This window comes from Tubulanus polymorphus, chromosome 4 (genome assembly GCF_964204645.1).
Source record: "Tubulanus polymorphus chromosome 4, tnTubPoly1.2, whole genome shotgun sequence".
Taxonomy (NCBI): Eukaryota; Metazoa; Nemertea; class Palaeonemertea; order Tubulaniformes; family Tubulanidae; genus Tubulanus; species Tubulanus polymorphus.
In genome coordinates, this window is record NC_134028.1 from 6,579,923 (window position 1) to 6,599,993 (window position 20,071).

At 39.7% G+C, this 20,071-nt stretch overlaps 1 protein-coding gene across 2 annotated transcripts in view; it reads right to left on the minus strand.

Moving 5' to 3' along the window:
• LOC141904546 (QRFP-like peptide receptor) overlaps positions 1–20,071 on the minus strand; it is a 34,057-nt gene that overhangs the window by 10,679 nt on the left and 3,307 nt on the right. For both annotated transcript variants that reach the window (XM_074793142.1, XM_074793143.1), the window contains exon 2: positions 10,400–11,002. In XM_074793142.1, coding sequence (XP_074649243.1) covers positions 10,400–10,823 — 424 coding nt within the window. In that variant the 5' untranslated portion in view covers positions 10,824–11,002. The remainder of the gene's footprint in view (positions 1–10,399; positions 11,003–20,071) is intronic.

A 20,071-nucleotide genomic window follows, 5' to 3' on the forward strand; every position in this document is an offset into this window, starting at 1 on the left:
TAATAATTGATTAATCCCACCAAACTTCAAAGGGACTGATTCTTACGACTTCAGAAGATATTTTGAACGGAAATTGCAGAGCTACTTAACAGAGAGCGGAGAAAAATGGCGCTTCACAACGAGATTTACCAATACAAAAGGCCTTCGAGAAGTTAGTTTCAAGGATCACTAATAGAGGGACCTGCTGGTATTTGGGTGAATAGTTTAAACCGACTGAATCCATCACGCATATCTCAACAGGATCTCCGTAACTCATTCGGCCATAAAATTGCGTCGAATTGTTCCACATCAATTATTTCTTTCTCTGCTTCTGGAATGTGTGTTGTCAGTAAGGGCAATCAACGCAGTTAGCAGTCTTTCGTGGTACATGATAGCTGTAGACATTATAAGATCGGATTACAGAAGGTTTGTCGTCTCAGTCCAGTCTCCTACTGGTTTGTTACCGCCGCACACATTGTGATTTCGGCACTGTTTAAGTTAATATCGTTGCATGTCTGAAGAAACAAAACAACAACTTGCAACCGGAATGATAGAAAAATGTTCAAAGAAATACTGTCATCTTTGATATTATTCCATTTATCTATGTTAGTTTGATGAAATGATTGCCCACGGGCCAAGTAAATACGGCCGTATGAAATGGAAAATTGAGCTGATTGAATAAAGTTCAAAACATATTAGACTAGAGAAGAAATAAGTGGCGATGATTAACAGTTAGTAATCCCTGAGTCGGAATTTTTCAATTAACTTCCTCGAAAGGGGAGAAGTGTGCCATAGCAGTAAAATGACCTATGGGCAGCAGCCCGAACCACCGGCCAACCGACCCACCCAATAATAAGCAGGCCGAGTTACCGACTAACCTAACCGACGGGCAGGTAGATCATTAGCCGTAGCCAACTTGAATCACGCATCAAGCGGCATCGCGTCTCAAACCACAGCTACTCCGTGAATGTGGCCGTGAAGTCATCGATTTTCAGGAATCCGTAGCGTCATGATGAGCAAGCAAGTTCCCGAAACGATACCCCGGGATCGCCACGGACAAGCCGCATCTAACGGTCGGATGACGTTTTTGATGTACTACATGATACTGGTTCACCTGCTCGGTGCTTTCCCCGTGCAGGAAGTGTTGTAAATACAGCGAGACGGATAGTACTTTACAGGTAAACTTCAGAGTTTATCGACGCACGAGCTTTCACTACAAGTACCTTCATCGGGCGAATGAACGAGGAAGCATCGAGTAAAATTCATTGGCATTTCATATACACATTTTTTCCATCAAAGTAACCACTGACACACCCATAAAGAATTTTAGAAAATGTCAAATATATTTGAATTGATATTTCCATTCATGCACCATAGATTTATCTTAAAACTATTACGAGTTTGGCGGGCGGGACTCCCGTTCAGGTGCGCGTAGTGCCGATTGGCTGTTGCGCACGAAACATCGGGCATCCGGTCGATGAGGAATTTCCGTCGAAACGTCATAGTGGTATCAAAAATATCGCTTTGGCAGAAATCTGTGAGGAATCGATAGCTACGATCTTTGATTTTTAGGGAAACCAGAAATAGACAGTTATTTCATCGGTCGCTTGTGCGGCAACTATTTGAAGTAACTAAAGTCGTTCCCGTTCAAACTTTTACAACCTTTGACTCTACTTGAATCGGGCGAGTGTTTTGGTTCAACGTCAAACGGTTTGCGTCGAGCTTGTTCGCGTTTCTTGGGTTGATGTATAGGGGAGGATTAGAAAGGGATTAAAACCGGAATCCGTTGTTCGCGGTGTTCGCACTCTGGGAAAAGGAGTCGTTTCTCCGGTTTGTTATGATAACCGAACGAGTGTTATCTCATGGCGGCAGATTCAGGTATCGTTCCAGCTTTAGGGGTTGTTAACACGGCGTGGTTCGAAGTCGATACTTGATAAGTTTTTTTTAACACGCGGCTCCCCCGGTGGCGATACAGTCAGCAATGCACCAACAATGTGTTCGACAATGATAACGAAGAACAACTTTCATACGGTGTCGCACTGTGCTAAATTCTCTGTTCTAAACGATGATATTTAATCATTAGCAAAGAAAGCTGTTAATAATTTGGATAGTTTAAAGTTTGGTATAGCAATATATCTGTTGGTAGATCGGTTGGAAAATATTTGATTTCAATGTTCAGAAGACGGAGAATGCTTCGGGGCGACGAAACCGAGTAAATATAGCTACCCTATCAACTTGATATTTCTGTTTTTTTGAACATGTAATTTGTATTCGATTATTTTATTAAGATTTGTAATTTTGATTATCTGCCATACAAGTGTAGTACACACTTTGATAAAGAATAAACTACTACTTCTACTTAATATTATATATTTCGGTATAGAGAGAATCTTCATATAGAGATTCTTATGTAAAATGTAATGAACTGTAATTTACTCCCTGGCTTTGAGTAATTAGTAATTTTTATGTGTTAATAGTTCTTCAGTCGAACACAAAAAATGCATCTGGGAAATTGTAAAGAAATATCTCTTTTATGACAAATAATCATGATATTATACCTATGACGGGGAAACAAGCATTTAGATACTAGAAATAATAAAGAATTGACAAGAGGGAAATTGAAACTATAAGTTGACTGAGACTCACGCTTAATTTCAACCTTTTAGAAAAAAAAACAAGTGGAGATCATTTATATTGCATGGATTTTTCAGAAAATCGTACGGTTAAATAAATATTTAGGTTGTTCAAAACATTTAATATCGCCAATGCAGCAAGTGCACCGATAAGAGTGGTTAGTTGAGGCATGTCTCCATTTTTGTCTGGCCTAATCTTTGCTGAAGGAACACGTGGAATGAGGTAGGTACAGAATTAGCTCAATGAGCATTCGCACGAGGTTCCCGTTAGACAATGTAATCCTAAGAAATTATCGCGAAGCGTTTCAACCCAGCTTGAAACAAACAGCCTCTTGTGATCTGACGGAGTCGGAAAAACATTGCAGTTTTGGCGTAATTAACTTCTGTTTACAAACAAAAATAGAAGTTCGTTGTTAATTCAAGAATATTCTAAGACTGTGAGCTGCTTTAAAGTTTTTCGCTGGAATCCGAGGGAAATGTACTTTCTCGCCGTTAATAGCTTACTTCGCAGGTTAGAACGCAAATCTTGGCATTAACAAATCGAAATAGATTCTCACGGTTATAACTTATTGCTTGGATATACATCAGCATAATTTGCATAGGGCTTCGTCATTGGCTCCTCTTTGTCGATGAAAATGGCCGATGTTTTCCAAACCTACCAATTGTATAAGGCAGGGTTCGAGTCCCAATTAATATCATCGTACCGGTGTGTAAAAATGTGTATGTAAATTTCCAAGCACGCGCGCACCGAAATCTACACGTTTATTTCCATGCTTCCAAATCCTATTTCCTAGATTGTAAATACATATATCCTATTTCCTAGATTGTAAATACATATATTGACTGGCTAATTAAACTACGCTGCTGGAGTATAACGTATCCGTAAACTATCAGTTGCCACGCATATCAATTAATTGTATATAAGCTAGCTTTAATTTCTGCTGGAAATCAAGTTCCTCGTTGGAGGTCCTTCGTATTTCAACATCTGCTTCAAACATGCAGCACCGCTAAGAGTGTTTAATTGTCATCTTCAATGATCAAGGGCCTTATAGGCACGATGTGATCCGAGACCGATATGTAAACTAATCCCAGCTGGGGCCAGTTGCACAGTCGTGACTTAAGTCCAAAAGTGGTCTTAAAACTTAAGACTGGTCTTAAGTTGTTAGATTGGCTATAGAACTAAGTTGGTCTTAGACGGGTCTTAAGTCTAAGCCATGACTATGCAACCGGCCCCAGATTTCAGATCGTGGCAACGCGTTGAAACGTCATTGCAGTAAAACGGGACTAAATCGAGAGATACTCGTTTTAGTACTAATCATTTTCTTTGCTTGAACTTATTCCAGCCGTGACAGAAGTAGCAGTTTAAATAGAACACCCGGCTCACGAGCACGCTTCTCACAGGCCTACGCCAATTACTTCATTATCGATCAAAAATAGCGAAAACAACGAGAAAGTTGCAGCCAGCCATAACCGTTTTATAACGCAGCGATGTCTGAGGTTTTGTTCGACGATTTCAAATTACCCAATCTATCAGTGCAACTATAAATCGAGAGTAATCGAGTGAAGATCAGTCGTGAATCATTGAATATCTATGCTCACTTCGCATTTGCGTTATATTCATCCGTCGACCGCAAGATTATCTATAGCTCAAGACGGTTCAACATAAACCAACCATGACAATCACTGATTAACCGCTTGAAAACCACGATAAATTCATGTTATTCATTTTTTAACACCTTCAAATACGACGAATAGGAACACAAAATCCACCCTTCCAATCACGGTTTCGTTAAGAAGATCCTCAATAAGGATGAAATGATTCTAAAGAGAATTTGTATCAGCAGAAAAATGTTCTGCTGTGTATTTATTACAACTGTTTCTAACAGGAAATGACTTCGGGCTGTGAAATTTATTACAATATCTGATACAATATGCGAACTTTTTTTCACACTTCAAAATGCGCTGTGTAAGCATTTACGAAATGTGTCGTATCTTCAAGTACATCGAGGAGTTATTCTCGACGATATTTCAACATGACAGCTACATATAACTTGGCATAATGCATCCGATGTAAATCTATTATATATACAGGGCATACATCTTCAATATCAAATTCTGATATCGAGTTTGTTAACGGGAAGGAATCTTTACGTACTTACTCATTCCATGTTACTCACTCTCGTTGTTGGCAACCGGAATTCTTAAGAAATTTTTTTCTTTCTAGTCGCTGCAAGTTACGTCAGAAGTCAAAGATCAGATAAAGTCTTTATCGGGGAGCTCACATAAGGAACTAGATTTGTTCCTCATCGCGTCAGTCAAAATGCCTCGTCGAGATTTTCTGGTGAATTATTGAAGAGCTTCTGCCCCGATAACGTGTGCGGAAATTCACAGATGCCAAGCACAAACTCGTGTAATATATGGCGTCGTATATTCAACGATGGAACGCGGGCAGAAATGGACACACAACTTACAGACAAACCGTTAAACCCGTACAGAATTTTCCATGTTCGGTTAAAAATTCGTAATGGAAATTTCCAAAAAAATTATATTGTATGTCGTGCGGTCTATCATCATACGTAGGTCGTGCTTTTCTAAATCCGCTGAACTATACAAAAGAATGTATGTTCCAAAAACATCCGCATTGTAAATATGTATTCTTGTTAATTAGTTTTGTAAACTGTTGTTTATTTCTATGTTTGTAATCTTGATTTTATTTATGTTGTCTGTCGTTGCTTGTTCCTTTTATAACGATTTGTATATATTCCATATAGGTTTTCAAGCGTTGTGTTCATATTCTAACCGAAAAAAGATTGAAATATTGAGATGCATTCCTTTCGACTCGTTAATTTTCTGATTCAAATGATGATATTTTTGCCTGAATAATGTAACGGTGTTTAGTGGCCGCCGATTGGTTTGTATTACATTCCCAGCTTTGGGATCGGTATTGTTTTAATAATTCATAGCATCGTAAGTGTGGAGAGAATCTCGTGTGAGTTCCGATAGATCAGTCATACGTAAACCCTTTGTAAAACGTATCGGCGATTTTAAATATGTATATATGCGCTAGAATATATACATTAAAATGCACAACAGAAAAAAAAATCGGGCCTTCCCAATCTGAGCATATACAGGGAGACAGACGTTTTTTCGTAGTTACGATTATACAAATAGGCTCGTACCCACCATCTCCTCTCCCAGTCTTTAGTTCTTCTATTTTTGTTAAGGAAAATCCTTAGACTATACAGTCAAGCCCCAATATACCGCCTACATCGGTGCAGAACGATTTTGGCGGTATAGAGAGTATGGCGATATATCGGGGGTATTTTACTACGTATTTGTATTGAGATGTACACCTGGCGGTAAGCGGGGATGGCGGTAAATGGGAGGTCGGTATATCGGGGGTTGAATGTATTTCCATATCATTGATCGTTCCGCACAGTCCGGGGTTTGATTCTCATCTGCTTTTTTTTATTTCAGTATCTCTTGAATTGGCCGGGAAATTCATCCAAAACGCTAAAACTTTTGAAAGTGTTCTCGGGGAGAACCCACAAAATACCTGCGGCGCTCGCAAATGAGTTCCACCTAAGCTATATTCACAGCCCCTTCTCAAAATAGTGACTGCATACCGGCCTGAACTAAGAACATATATTGATAAATCGTTTTCTAATCGCCCAATAAACAACGCATCCTTTTGAATACAGAATGCTTCATATCAGAATAAGCATTTAACAGACAAAAATGAGTGGACGTGAACTGGAATTCATTAAGCGACTCGAATCTCATGGCTCTAAACGATGAATAATCAGTTTAACGGAACAGCGATCGTTTTACAGTCCCAAAGAAACGGAGAGTTCTATGAGATTTTTTCTAGATCAAGCGGCACCGGGCAACTGGTCATAAGTAAAGCGTGCTGATGTGCTCTCCCTGTAGGGGACACAAGCCGACAGGCTTTTAGTAGCAGGAATCTATTCTATCTATTTATTGTTAATTAATGATTATCGAATCCACTTGGGATCAAAATAATGTGGTTCGGCTTCTGAATAGGCGGTACGGTCGTGGGCGGTCTCAGAAAAGGTCGCGCAGAATCCATCCGGCTAATTCTAGGAACCACGTCTGCAAAAATGTTTACTGGTGGTTTGCCGTGGGGCCACCCGGCGGTTAGCCATAACGTAGATTCCATTACAGCGCTTCTTAAAATCATGGTAAATCATGTTTGCAGAACGTAGTAACTCACTTGTCAACTGACTATATGTGCAACCGGCCTTTTGAATATCATAATATCAACTTTCATAAAAAGTGAACCTAGTAAATCTCCAAATAAAGGCATTATGACATGCTCCCTCGCAGTGATAAAATGCGGTAAGGCAGTGTTATATAGATGCATTGATAAAAATGCTGCGGATCATCTACGGTATCTTAAAAATTCGTTCTTCCATATTTTCTCCACGTTGGGGATGATTTTTACAAAATGCGAAAATGGCCATTGAGACACTCAATCTAGCTGAGGAGGCTTTTAGAAGAATTCAATGAACAAAGTCGAATGCGCTGCAAGAATTATCGTACCGTTACTCGCCAACGGCGGAAAAACTTTTGACTATTTTGAATCATAGAAGTGTAAGCGAACCTTCTATGTTTGAATTCATCCCCTTTAAGCGTGTGATTATGTCATCATCAGCGCCATCTGCATGGGTGTCAGATGAACTACGCGATGGGAAAATTCCTTTGAAATTACACTTTTCAATCGTTTATATTTCAGTAATCTATCAATCACAGCTAAAATTTCTCAAGAATGATCATTATGTGTTTATCTAACATTACCTATTGTTAAAAACAAAAACTATTATGGTCTACACTTGATCTTAAACGGTGGGATAGGTTCAAAATATAAACCGACAGTGGAGTAAGTTTAATGATTAATTAGAACATCGATTGAATTCTGCGCATCCGTCCATCTGTTAATAGCGATTGAGTCACTTCCTTTCGGTAATCAGGAACAGATTCTGCGAAAGACGGACATAAAGATCAACGTATGATGAAGACCATCATTTTTACTAAAAGAGGTATTATATTCGGTGGTATAGATTTCTCATATTGTGACTGTGACGAACTATATACACTGTATATAAGTATGATACTGGGATTAATGAACTTTCTCTTAGCCGGTTCTGAGGAGACTTTGTTTCTGTCTCCTATCCGGAGATTACATACGCATCATCTCCGGTATCTTAAAAACTCGTTCTTCCATATTTTCTCCACACGGGGGTAAGGGGGCTTTATAAACGAGAAGTTGGCGAGTAACCGTTAAAACCCTATCAAAGACTAGACACTGTATTGAAAATGTCGTATTATCGTAATCCAGAATCACGTCTAGGAAATATTCTCCGTGTCAATTAGCCACGTATTATCATCGCTTTCAAGCAATGATAAAAAGGTCCATCGTGGCTCGGGGCTCGGTCGCACCATCCAACCATATGCCGATGTCCATCCTAACGGGAGGAAAGTTTCTTTTGTGTCGTGATGGAGAAGTCGCGCCCGGAGACCTTTGGCGGCTGCCATCCCCGTGAAGGTCATTAAGAGGTCACACAGCTTACCGATTGATAAATCGGTTTTTACTCTATTCACGATGGATGAACACAGTGGTTTTAACAGCAGTGATTAGTCTTAAAGGAACGGTGCACCTGTGGATGGTTTATACGTTTCACTCTACGGAAAACGGATTACTGGTTTTGATGCATTACGTTGATGAAAAGCGACGTTGTTTTAAAGCGAATAACGCTATAACGTCGGATGATAACGCTGACGGAAAAAAAACTGTCGGAACTTTGGTTCGTCGGAGAGCGAACTGCATTAATAACATCGTAAGACATATCACAAAGATCTTTAAAACCCCCATTACTTCAGCATCTATTTATCAGAACCAAAACGAGAAAATTGACTTTTGATCAGTATCTGATACATGGTAGTTGCATTTTAATTGGTGCGATGTTCATATCGCATCTTCGAGTTGCCGTTCTTCGATGTGCGATATATACCTGCGATCTTCGTAACCAAGACGCTGAAAGAATTCCTAAACACTTCTAAGATCAAATTCGATAATCGCGCTATTCGAAGAAATTTAAAGAAAATTCTTTTTTTGACCTGAGGTAAAGCCAGGAACGACTTTTTTACGTTAGACGATTCCCCACACGTCAAACCCGTGACACATCGCTATTTGCACCCGATGGCAAAATCGTTTGCCCAAGTGTTAGCTGATATCCGCGCAAATTTCTTTTATAATAAACAAACAGATCGTAGTCTGTTAACACAACTTATGCAAAACAGTAAACAGAGTCTCGATCGGGAATAATCGAAATACATTTTGCGCATCGCAAAAATTTCTTTCTCAGAAAAATACATGAAGATGTTGTGAATGCAATTTCGTCGAAACGTAAAATATCAACGTCTCCTCCATTTTAGAGTTCGGGCAAAATACTGAATACAAATCCGAATTAATCTCCGAACGAAGAGCCGAGTATATGCAGTGGCTAATTGGTAGTTTCTGCAGGAGACACTTTGACCTCGGTATTGCATATCTGTAGACTCGATGGCGCTGTTGGCAACCCGACACTTCGACACCGTCAATTGGTTCATTTGACAACGTTTCGTTCCAACATATGCTGGCTGGTGCCTGATTAGCCAATGATGGCTGATTCGGAGCAAGTAAAACAAAATCCAACGTCCAACAGATCGCAATTCTATCAACAAACTTGGATTCATTTGGAATAGCCCAGGTGGGATGAAATGTCGATACAGAATACTATAGTTTATATCACCGTATAACGCCGACCTAACGATCGTTAAAACGAATTTTTAAGGTTAAGCTGAAAAATTGTAATTTGCGGGATTATCATACATGGCCCGGGTCAGCCACCATACTATCCGGATGATAATAAACATTGAAAAAATACCCCCGGGACCCGCGATGGTAATAAAATAAAACAGGGATCAATACGTGCAGGCTATTTACCTATTTTCATAATTTTAAAACTCATCAGTGAAGCGCTGTTATTAATTCAGAAAGTATATATTCATATAAATATTCTGAATATGACTGGGATAGGAAAATAACTTAAAGTACAGATAGTCACAGATATTATAAAAAAAATGTTTTTTAAAACTTTTTATCATTTTGATTTTTACAACATCGGAATGCTTTTCAAGCTTATACTATAGAAATAGCGAGACGCGTTTTCTTCCGACCACTTTTCCGACCGTGCCACGCTACCGATTGACTAAAGCAGAATAAATCATCCGTGGCAGTCGCGTTGATGGCGATCGGATGGAGACGCAATACGAAAGATATCGGTTATAGCTCGATAATTATCTAGAAAGGGTCTGCGCAGCGGCGTATTTCAATGTGGTGATGTAACAAACGTATTTATATATTTTTTTCACATTTATATTTGGCTTGTGCTTTAATTCGAGAGCGCGTTCACACACACAAACAAACCACTCACTCGAAACTAAGCGATGCTTAAACAAAGTGAAGTGAGTCACTCCGGAACCAGTTGCAATTCACACGCAATCATTTGACCCGTGCTAAAATCTGGCTAGGGCTTGGTCCGACGTTTTTGGCTGCGCCACACAAGCCCATTTGGCACCCGTGTGAGCAGTTTCCGGGCAAAAAGTGCTCGTGTGATCGCGGTTTAGTTTTTCTCCTCCGAAGTTTATAGATTTGAATGCGCAAAGAAAAATCTAGGGAAAACACACGTACGTATACTAGAATATAAGCAATAGTTAATACTTACTCTGAGCGAAGCTGTTGAAACGACAGAAGAACGATCCTAAACCCCAAATCGGAGTTAGATCGTCCACCAATTTAACCCACGTGCAACACAACGTTATCAAAAGATCGGCGACCGCCAAATTCACGATATAGAAATTCGTCGTCGTTCGCATCCGTTTGTTGCGCATCACCACGAATACCACCATGAAATTGCCCACAAGTGACACCAACATGATAACCGCGGTGAAAAATATCTTCAACGCCGCCTTCCACGGGGGCACAGTTTTAATGTCGCCAAACGATATATTGGCGTAGAAGTATTCGCCCTCGAAATCAGCACTATTCGTATCGTTCTGCTGACTAATTTCATATAGTTGATCGGCTTTTGGTGAGATGCCGATCATATCTCCGGCGTACAACGGCGACACAGTTGATAGAAGATCCATTCTGGTCAAAGATCACAAATAGATTACATGATCCATATTTGTTTTCGTAAATATATTGTTTTCGTAAATATTGTCTGCTAAGTTTAACACGGGATAGTTGTTTGTGACACCTTTACGACAGTATATTCACCAGGTGCGGCGACGTCGCGTCCGTTCGGCTCCCATATCCACGATGAAATCTACAAAGTACGAAATATCCGATATCATTAATGAACTGCGATACTCGGCACGATTTGAAGTGACACTTTATTTTATGGATAGGAATTGTGTATGCCGTTCGCAATCAAGCGTTCATTGCTCAATTCACTTTCTCTAAAAATCAATCAAATAATTTAAAAAAACAACATTTTGCAACAACACCGAGTTGAAATGACATAATGCATTCTTAAGCCCTGGGCCGATATAACGTCTTCCTATCTTGACTAGTTTTAGACAAGAATTGCATAACTGGCAACGATTACCAGGTTAACATTGCCGCTTTCTTCAAATCGAATTAACACTGATCTGTTTGTAACAGCGATGGCAGATTTTTAAGAAATTTAGCGTTGCATTATATGAAAATATTGATAGCAAAGAAGCCAAGGTCAACATCTTGATTTTAACAGTTTATTTACGCGACATGTTTCGGCTGTGTCACAAACCGTTAAAATCAAGATGTTGGCCTTTACTTTTTGCTATGTTTACTGGGAAATATTGATAATTGATATGAATTTGAAAGATCTTTCTTTCGTCAATAAAGTAGTAGTATAGGATAAGTTTTTTACTCCTCACAGTTATACAAGTTGGTCTGGATCTGGTGGGAAACATAACTTTTTACAAAAAAATGTAGCAGTCTACTAAAGACGGATGGCAGGGGCGGATCTAGGCGTTGGTCTCAGGGTCCGGACCCTGCCTTATATACCATCGAGGTTGCCCTTTTCGTCAGACAGAGATCGTGGAAACCTATGAATTTTACACTCATCCTTTCGAAAGTTGCATTTTTCTTTAAAAATATCGAATACCAATGATGGAACACCACTAATGGCCATTTGTATGGCTGCTTTAACCAAAGAAATGACTTTTCTTTTCTTCTTGAGCCCGGCCTACCAATTTTCCCAGATCTGTCCAAGTTATAGAATGAAGATTCAATTTTAGATAGATAGGGTTCGATGGCCCTGAAAAGGAACTTTCTACGTTTAACTATTTTAGTGCATCCTAATTTTTCATATTAATTTTGGTAGTTGTTCCTTGGCAGACGAATTCGTGAACGGATAGGTTGTCCGTATGATAGTCAGACAAAATGTTCCTGATTTCTAGGAGAATATATTAAGTTGTTGGTATAATGCAATATATAACTTCCCCGACATGATAACCATGTTGTATATACCATCTGTATATTCATCTTATTTTCGTATTCCTATACATACAAATTTACCGATATTCATTGGTTTAGATCTGATTGCTAGACCTCCCAATTCTTGGAGTTAAGTTGTCTTCAAGTGGTGTAGATACACATTCTTGACTGGGACTCCTTCGTTTGCAGGCCGAGTGCTGTGCATTCTTAAGGGCCTCAAATTCTGTTTCATGAATCTTGCAAATAGCGCAAGAACATATAAAGGCCCTTGATGAAGAAGCGTGCTTCTTGTGTAAGGGGAAGAATATATATTTCTTCATGAAATGCAGATTTGCGATACTACATTCAGTTACTCGTCGAAGATGTACACTACACAGACCGAATTTATCAGATGCAAAATAATGCAATCAAGGCTAATCATAATTCAACTTGTTGCGATCAAATTCTTTTAATATTCAAACTCCGTTTGTTGGCAAGTCGAGTGCAAGTCTAAATTGCTAATTGTGATAACGAATAGAAAATGAAACCATCCGTTTGTCGGGATAAAACAATGTTATTTGAGATTTGCAAGAATTAAAAATTGTATTCTGGTTTTTGGCGTCGGGAATACGCTGAAACCACGTAAACATATGAAGAGTCTTTTGATACCGAGTCTCTTCGAAAGCAAAAGGCTTTTTATTTCCGTTTTTTGCCCAGTCTGAATAAGTAGAGCACCGAATATAAGGGTATGCATTGATTGGTCGGTGCTGACTGGATTGTGAGACTCTGGGGGATTGCGACATCGCTAGAATCAGCCGTTATAGATTACAGGGGCAGGGTGTGAGATGATTGTGGCACTCTGTGACCCAAAGCTTCAATTATAGACGGTCACTTATTCGCAATGACCGCGATCTTCTCAGATTCTGTGGCTAAATCATCGCGAAGGGTAGTACACTGCAGAAACATTTAAATATTAACAAGTTTATATAAACAGTGCCTTTGAAATATTGCGAATCAGTGAAGTATTCCATTGAGAAAGTTTTTCTTACGTTCACTGAACAAATAAGGCCATCAATGTTGTGTCTATATGGTCAAGAAGTCGACGGTACTAAACCAAATATACAGTCAATGAATTTCGAAGGATATCAGACAAGTATTGCTTTTAGAAACGTGTTTTCCGTGGGTGTTGAAATCAAATACCCTGAAGACGAAACTCCTTTAAAGTGACTTACCTCACGTTCGACTTCGATGCATGTTACATTCTAATTATGGCTCCGGTCAAATTTATGATTCGTCGGCCGGTCGGCAGATAATCCGATTTCTGAAATATCTTTCAAACTCTCTGATAAAGGTCTTATTCTGAACGCCTGGCGACGGTCGGCGTTTGCGAGTTCAAACTATCGTGATTACCACGCGAACGACGTCAGGTTAACATCGTAAAACAAACGAGCTGATTGGCCGATTTCCCTTCGATGTCGACTGCGATCGAATGAAGTAATTTCCGTAGTACCGCTCAAGAAGTAATCGCCGATAAAGCTGCCGCTACCGCGCGCGCGAGTTAGCGCAGTGCGTCCCGAGGAGCGAGCAGGTGCGGGATTCATAAAACTTTCACCGAGCCGACGAAAGAAACATACAAGCAGGAAGGATCGCCGATGCTTTAGCCGTCTATTCGGCGATCAGCAAACATGAAATATGATGTTGGTAACCATCGAATGCCCTCTAGACTCATTTTCATTAGACTGTAAATCAATCCGCTCTCATCTATGAGTGTTTGCAATTCGTGGACTATTTAGGATCGCACTGGTGACCGTATTTGCCACAACATCTCCGAATAGCTTCGCATGGATATAATTAATATTTACAATGATTATCGGACTGACGAAATCTAAACACGGCGATGAGTTGTCTTCGTCGGCATACGACGTCGACGCGAGTTCTTGTATGATCGTAATCGATGACTTGTTAACGTTACTGCCAAACACCTGGTGTCGAGTGGCAATTTTAGAATTTCGCCGATGCAAATGAGCAAATAAATGTGAATTGGGCTAATTAGAGCATTTAATTTCGTATTGACTTACCGGGTTCATCTCTACGTACCGGGTTCATCTCTATAAGTTTTGAATGTTTATTTCGCTCAGAATATCTCCATAAAGCCTGTTAAAGCCATACGACTCAGGGAAACGCAGAAACAATCAAGCATGTTTGATCTCGGAAACAATGTTTCCCGAAACCATGATTCTTGTTTCCCAGAAACAAGGGTCGAAACATGTTTCCGGGCGTTTCCTTGGGTGTTGTTTATTACGGGAAACGAGAATCATTGGTTCGGGAAACAATGTTTCCGAGATCAAACATGTTTGATTTAGTCTTTCAGTCTTTCCCTGATTCGTGTGCGTTAGGCTTAATTGACATTTTTTCCGGGGAAAGTTGGGATTTACAAGTGAGCGAGAGAGCATTTTTATGGTTGTAAGTTGAAATTTGAAGAAAAACGATAAATGAAAATGAACGAATATTGACAGCAAACTGAAATAACTCAGAACTAGAACAAATAAAATCGATCCAAAGAAATCCTGCGACTTCGTACCGCATTACCGCTGTACCCTAGAAAGTAGAATTCGCTATAGTGAACTTTATTGTTTTTACCACTTGACTCTTAATGAAGGACGGGTCATTTAATACAGCTGTCGCGAGCGATTTGCTACCGACTACTGTCGAGGTAATTACTATAACTATTACAGCGACCGCGCAATAAATCAAACCGACCCGGTCGTTTATGGGACGCTGGGTGTATAACAGAAGCTCCGTAATGATTGTTTCTCGTCGAAACGACTTTCACGCCACCGAAGGCTCGCTTCGATTTCTATCGATCAAAATGTCTCAAACTTCATCCGTATCAAACATGAATCAATTTTCAATATCCGGTGAATTGGTGCGCACTATTCACGCGCGTTTTAACTGTGCGTACTTTCAAATAGTTCGAATTATTTCATATCTGATTAATGATCGCATGTCAAATCTTTACTTCATTGAAGAATTTCAGTCTGTTACAAGTAATTTGAACATTTTTGACGCCGTAAAAACCGTTACAATAATGTTTATATACATTGACACCTAGTATGCGTCATGTGTACGCTTGTATCAGATCGGAGAATCCGTTTGCCTCCAATCGTACTCTATTATTGGTCATATATATTAGTGGTGTGATTTGGATTTTGAGTGGAGCCAACCGGAGATTTCGGATGGAGACTTCGGAGGTCATAAAGGAGTACGCCCTAGTGGTCTGTGTAAGTCGATGTGCGCTACGTCATCATTATTTGCGTTTCCAAATAACAATAGGATTTTGGCGTTTATTTTATGCGGTAATTGAATATATTTCATGACTCATTTTATTTTTGATGAATTACAATGATTATGCACAACGTCATCAATATATCGGGCCTAGACTGATTGCCGGTCAAGTCAATATTCAAATCCGAAATAACTTATTAATATGATGCATGTATTATCTATTGTTGACAATATTAAGCGATATATCTTTCAAGGCATCAATAAACTTTAAGTTGAGTTTTCTTGTCTCAACTATAAGAGTCTTCTCGAATGTTGTTGTGTTCAATGGAGGAAAGGGATTTCCCTGAATGTATACAATCTTCGATGAATCGTCATTCAAATTACAAAACAGTGACATCAATGGATTTTCTTTTCAAATTTCGTTCTTTGCTTTCGACCAAAAACCGCCTCGCTTTCGCCGACTCCGCCACGCCTGTCAGTCAGGTCATCTGGACTATTAGCAGCAAGTGGACCCTGGATATCTATCCATACTTTGCATTCTGACGTCACCTCGCCCGTCATAAATCCTAGTAAAGATGAGAGGGATATTCTGTGCATCATATTCCTACGACGAGCGTGTGTCTATAGGCGGATGATAGTTGCTTTTGTTGATGGCTTAACGATTCCGCATAAAGCCAACTAGTCGACTATTAAAGCATCTATTTCCGTTTTGCCATATGCTACTGTTGACGTTACGAGATCTTTTTATATCAGTTTTTTCTTAACCGAGCGGTGATCACGTTTGACGATGGCCGAAATGCTCACCTGCCGCAGAATGCTTTTTTGTCAATACGGATGCCGCAGACGTTTGTTCCTTTCATTCTCTTTGGTCGATAGTCTTACTCGACGTTCTTTTCTTTCGCTATTTTTCTTCTATGGTGTTATATCGTTTTGATTCGGCAGCGATATCAGCGCCATTGTTGATACCGTCTAAATCTCCGATAAAAATGGTGAGCCTTTTGGCTATAATTATGAACACACTATCAACAAAAATGAATTCATAGTTCCACCGGGATTATTTGAAATTTATCTGTAATCTATAAAAATGTCGCAGGCTCGGGGTTGATTCGATTAGTTTCCAACGAACCGCGGTAAATATCAATTATTAGATATGGGACCGAGATAGGAGAAGTATGATAACGACCTATTCCTAATGAAAGTAGATTCAGCGACGGCGAATAGCTTTCGGAAAATTCTCGCGCTCAACAGAAAGTTTACGAGTCGACGATTACCGAGCCGTGTGAGAACACCATGATTTAAAACAGGCGATAAATATTCTCTGCTTTTTTCTCTCTGTACGGCTCTCCCTGAAGAATTTGAGGAATTTACTACAGAAAGCAGACGAACCAGGCCCTATGCGTAAAATACAAGTGGACATCACTCACTGATTTACGGTTTCTGAGCGATATGCCAGTTTCAGATCATAACTTCTATCCTTGATGTTGTAGGGTTTGTTGTTAGATTAAAAAATGTTGTCATTGACAAGGCATTCTGGATAATCATCTTGCATGAAACTAACCCCTAAAACTAGGAATATCACAAATTGAGAAAAACCGAAACCGGTTAATGTGCTTCTCTACCCAGTTTTAAGCTCTGGGTTAGTTGACCCAATTGAAAAATACTTGAATAGATATTAAGAGGTTACATCACAAACTGGTATCCATTAGATCGGTCCGATGAACTTTTTTGGAATAAAGTAATACATGATATAATAACAAATGATTTACTATATCGTAATATATAACATATTCGGGTCGCCTAAAAAATGAAACAGCTTCCTTTACCACATAAGTTTCGGACGAGCCCAAATTAGGCGGTTGCGTTGTTCTTGCGCGTGAGTACGTCGATTTGAAGTTGTATTTTTGTTGCGCGATGCTCGAGTCCAAGTATATATTCATCTGCGATGTCGAAGAGATAAGAAAAACAAAGTGCATTGAGCATATATGCTCGAGGACCTTCATTCAGTACTCGTTTAAGCAATTCTTGCAAATATCGTAGGTAGATTGCGTGGAAGCTGTGCAGCATCGATTCGCGATTCTGGTCACATTCTTCTTTAGCTGCTATATAGTCCTCGCTTTTATTGGTCGCGCTCAGAATTGCTACCGATTCGCAATATACGCAGAACTGACTCGAGTGAATATCACCTCTTAATAACAGTTGTCCAGTAACTCCTAAAACACTACGACAGAAAATTGCGCACAATGAAACCGCGATGTGAAGTGGTGATTTTGACATGAAATGTCCGATGTCGGCGAAAAGGCCCTCGAAATATTGCCGAAATGGTGTCCACTTACAACGCCGCGTGAATGGTTAATGCGGACACACACTGGACCACACGTCTGCTGTCACGGGTTATTTTACCGTGAAAACGCATACCTTCGAAATGTCACGAAATCGTTGTTCCTAAAGGAAATAATGCGTCCAATGTCAACCGGTTCGAGTTACCCCGAATATTTTAATTTGGAGAAAACTTTTATGGATATAGTCGACTATATGACAACAAGCGAACTATCAAAAATTACAGTTGCAAGTCAATCCAAAGAACCTTTCCACGTATCAAATCAGTTGAAAAAATCCCATCAAAATTATTAAATATGGGTGCCGTATTTTCGGTGGAGATTGCACAAAAGTCCTTCCTCTCCAGAAGAGGTTGCTGTGGTTTTCATTGAAGTTTCATGGTCCATTCGCATGGTTTCACGTCATCCGTATAGATTGTTTACTTTTTCGTACCCTGCAGACTATCTTCAATGTGAAATCGAAAAACCATGCTGAAAACATTTGAAATCTGATATATCAACCGTCATTCATTCCGATGATTAGCGTTCCTTACAGTTTTTTAAGGTGAAAGTAGCCTAACGTTTTTCATATTCAATATTATGCTTATAAAAATGAATACAGATTTCGACGGATAGATTTACATCGGAGCCGCCGTGTGGTTTTACATCAAACATACGTCTGTATTCCGTATCAATTGTTAATGTATTAAACTTCAATCGTTCGACTGACTGTCTGTTTGATTCGTGATTTCTACCGATGATTTATGAAAATTCCAAAGACGCAAATTCAATAATTCGCTTGGAAGATAAGCTTATCTTTCACCAAGATGTCGCTTCGTTACTAACGTTTGCCATACGGCATCGTTTAAACCATCCGCGGCGTGGCTTTCGCTTTTTTTGAGCAACGAAACCCGTCCAATATCATTATTGGAAACCTGATGAGGGGGACGGACGCTGAAGAATCCTGCGGGCGACCGCAGATGCTGAGGCAACCGTTGGAAAAAAACCCGCCAATTCCGGACAAATAAAACGATAAAGCAATTAATGCCATGTAGGGTACAGAGAAAACAAACAATCGACCGTTCTAACAAGCAGAATCCGTGGTCGATTTTATCGGTTATTTGAGCAAGTACAAAATTGAACACTGGTCATTTCGATCTCCAAGACTTGCCCTTATCGTTTAAACTTGAGAAAAGCAGGTCAATCAATGAATGAAGCCTTCGAAAGTTGGTTAGCGATATCAATTTATCTAATGACGGTCCACTTACTAACAATATTGTAATTTTGTCCTGAAATGGATTCGCCATTGATGGTCGAATGGCGCTGTTGGTAAGTCTATTTAGCAAAATGCATAAAGACTAATATGCGATAGATATCTGATTATCTAGCTATGCGGAGAGAGTGGGGGAGGAAGAGAGGAGAGGTTTGCTATACACGCTGATAAACAAATTGGAAATCTGGCCATTTCTGCATCTCTTACTAACGATGGATAATACATATCAGATCTGGCCCATCCATCAGTCCGGACCACAGTTCACATCTTCGCTTCGTGGCTTTTAACATTAGCGCGGTTAATCGTTGAGGCCAGACCAGAAGTTACTACGATTCATTTTTTTTGTAGAAGCGCTTTTGGGACGAATCATTTTTATTACGAGTCCATCGGCGAATCATTTACAAATTTGGTTTGACACCAGGTTCGCCACGATCGCAGTTTGTTCCTTTCGGGTAGTCTCTTCCTTGAACTATTGTAGGGTGCTTTTGAGGGGTTTCGAAGGAATATTGAAGCTTAAAAAGACAGATATCGCCAACCAATCATCGACGGTGAAACTAAGGATTTGCTTCCACGTAAACATTCGTGTAGTGGTAGTAAAAGAAGGGGTAGTTCCGTGTAATCAGTTGTCGCAAGCAAGATAAGCATTAGTATCGTGTGGTCAATCAGATCAATAAATCCACGAATAAAAACGCGTCCGCTTCATCGACAACATATCCCAACAAGCTATCGCGCCGGATTAGTTTGTTAAGATGTAGCGAATCAACATGGCGGATTTATGTCTACTGTCCAGACATGAAACGATCCCAGCAAATTGAAGAAATCTCGCGAAATTTAATCCCTAATTCTGCCCGGGATCGACGATATCGAGTCGGATCTGGGCTTCTGTAATTAAACACTTTTGCGGATTTGGAAATTGATCGTTATTCGCCTGGTCTAGTTAATTTGAACAATCGCGAATTAGGTGATTGAACTGATTCGGAAAGTTACTTTTTCAGAGAAAACAATGTCCGAGAACTTTCTGTGATTGTTCAATTGGGTAACCATAAAGCTAATTAGCGCTGCA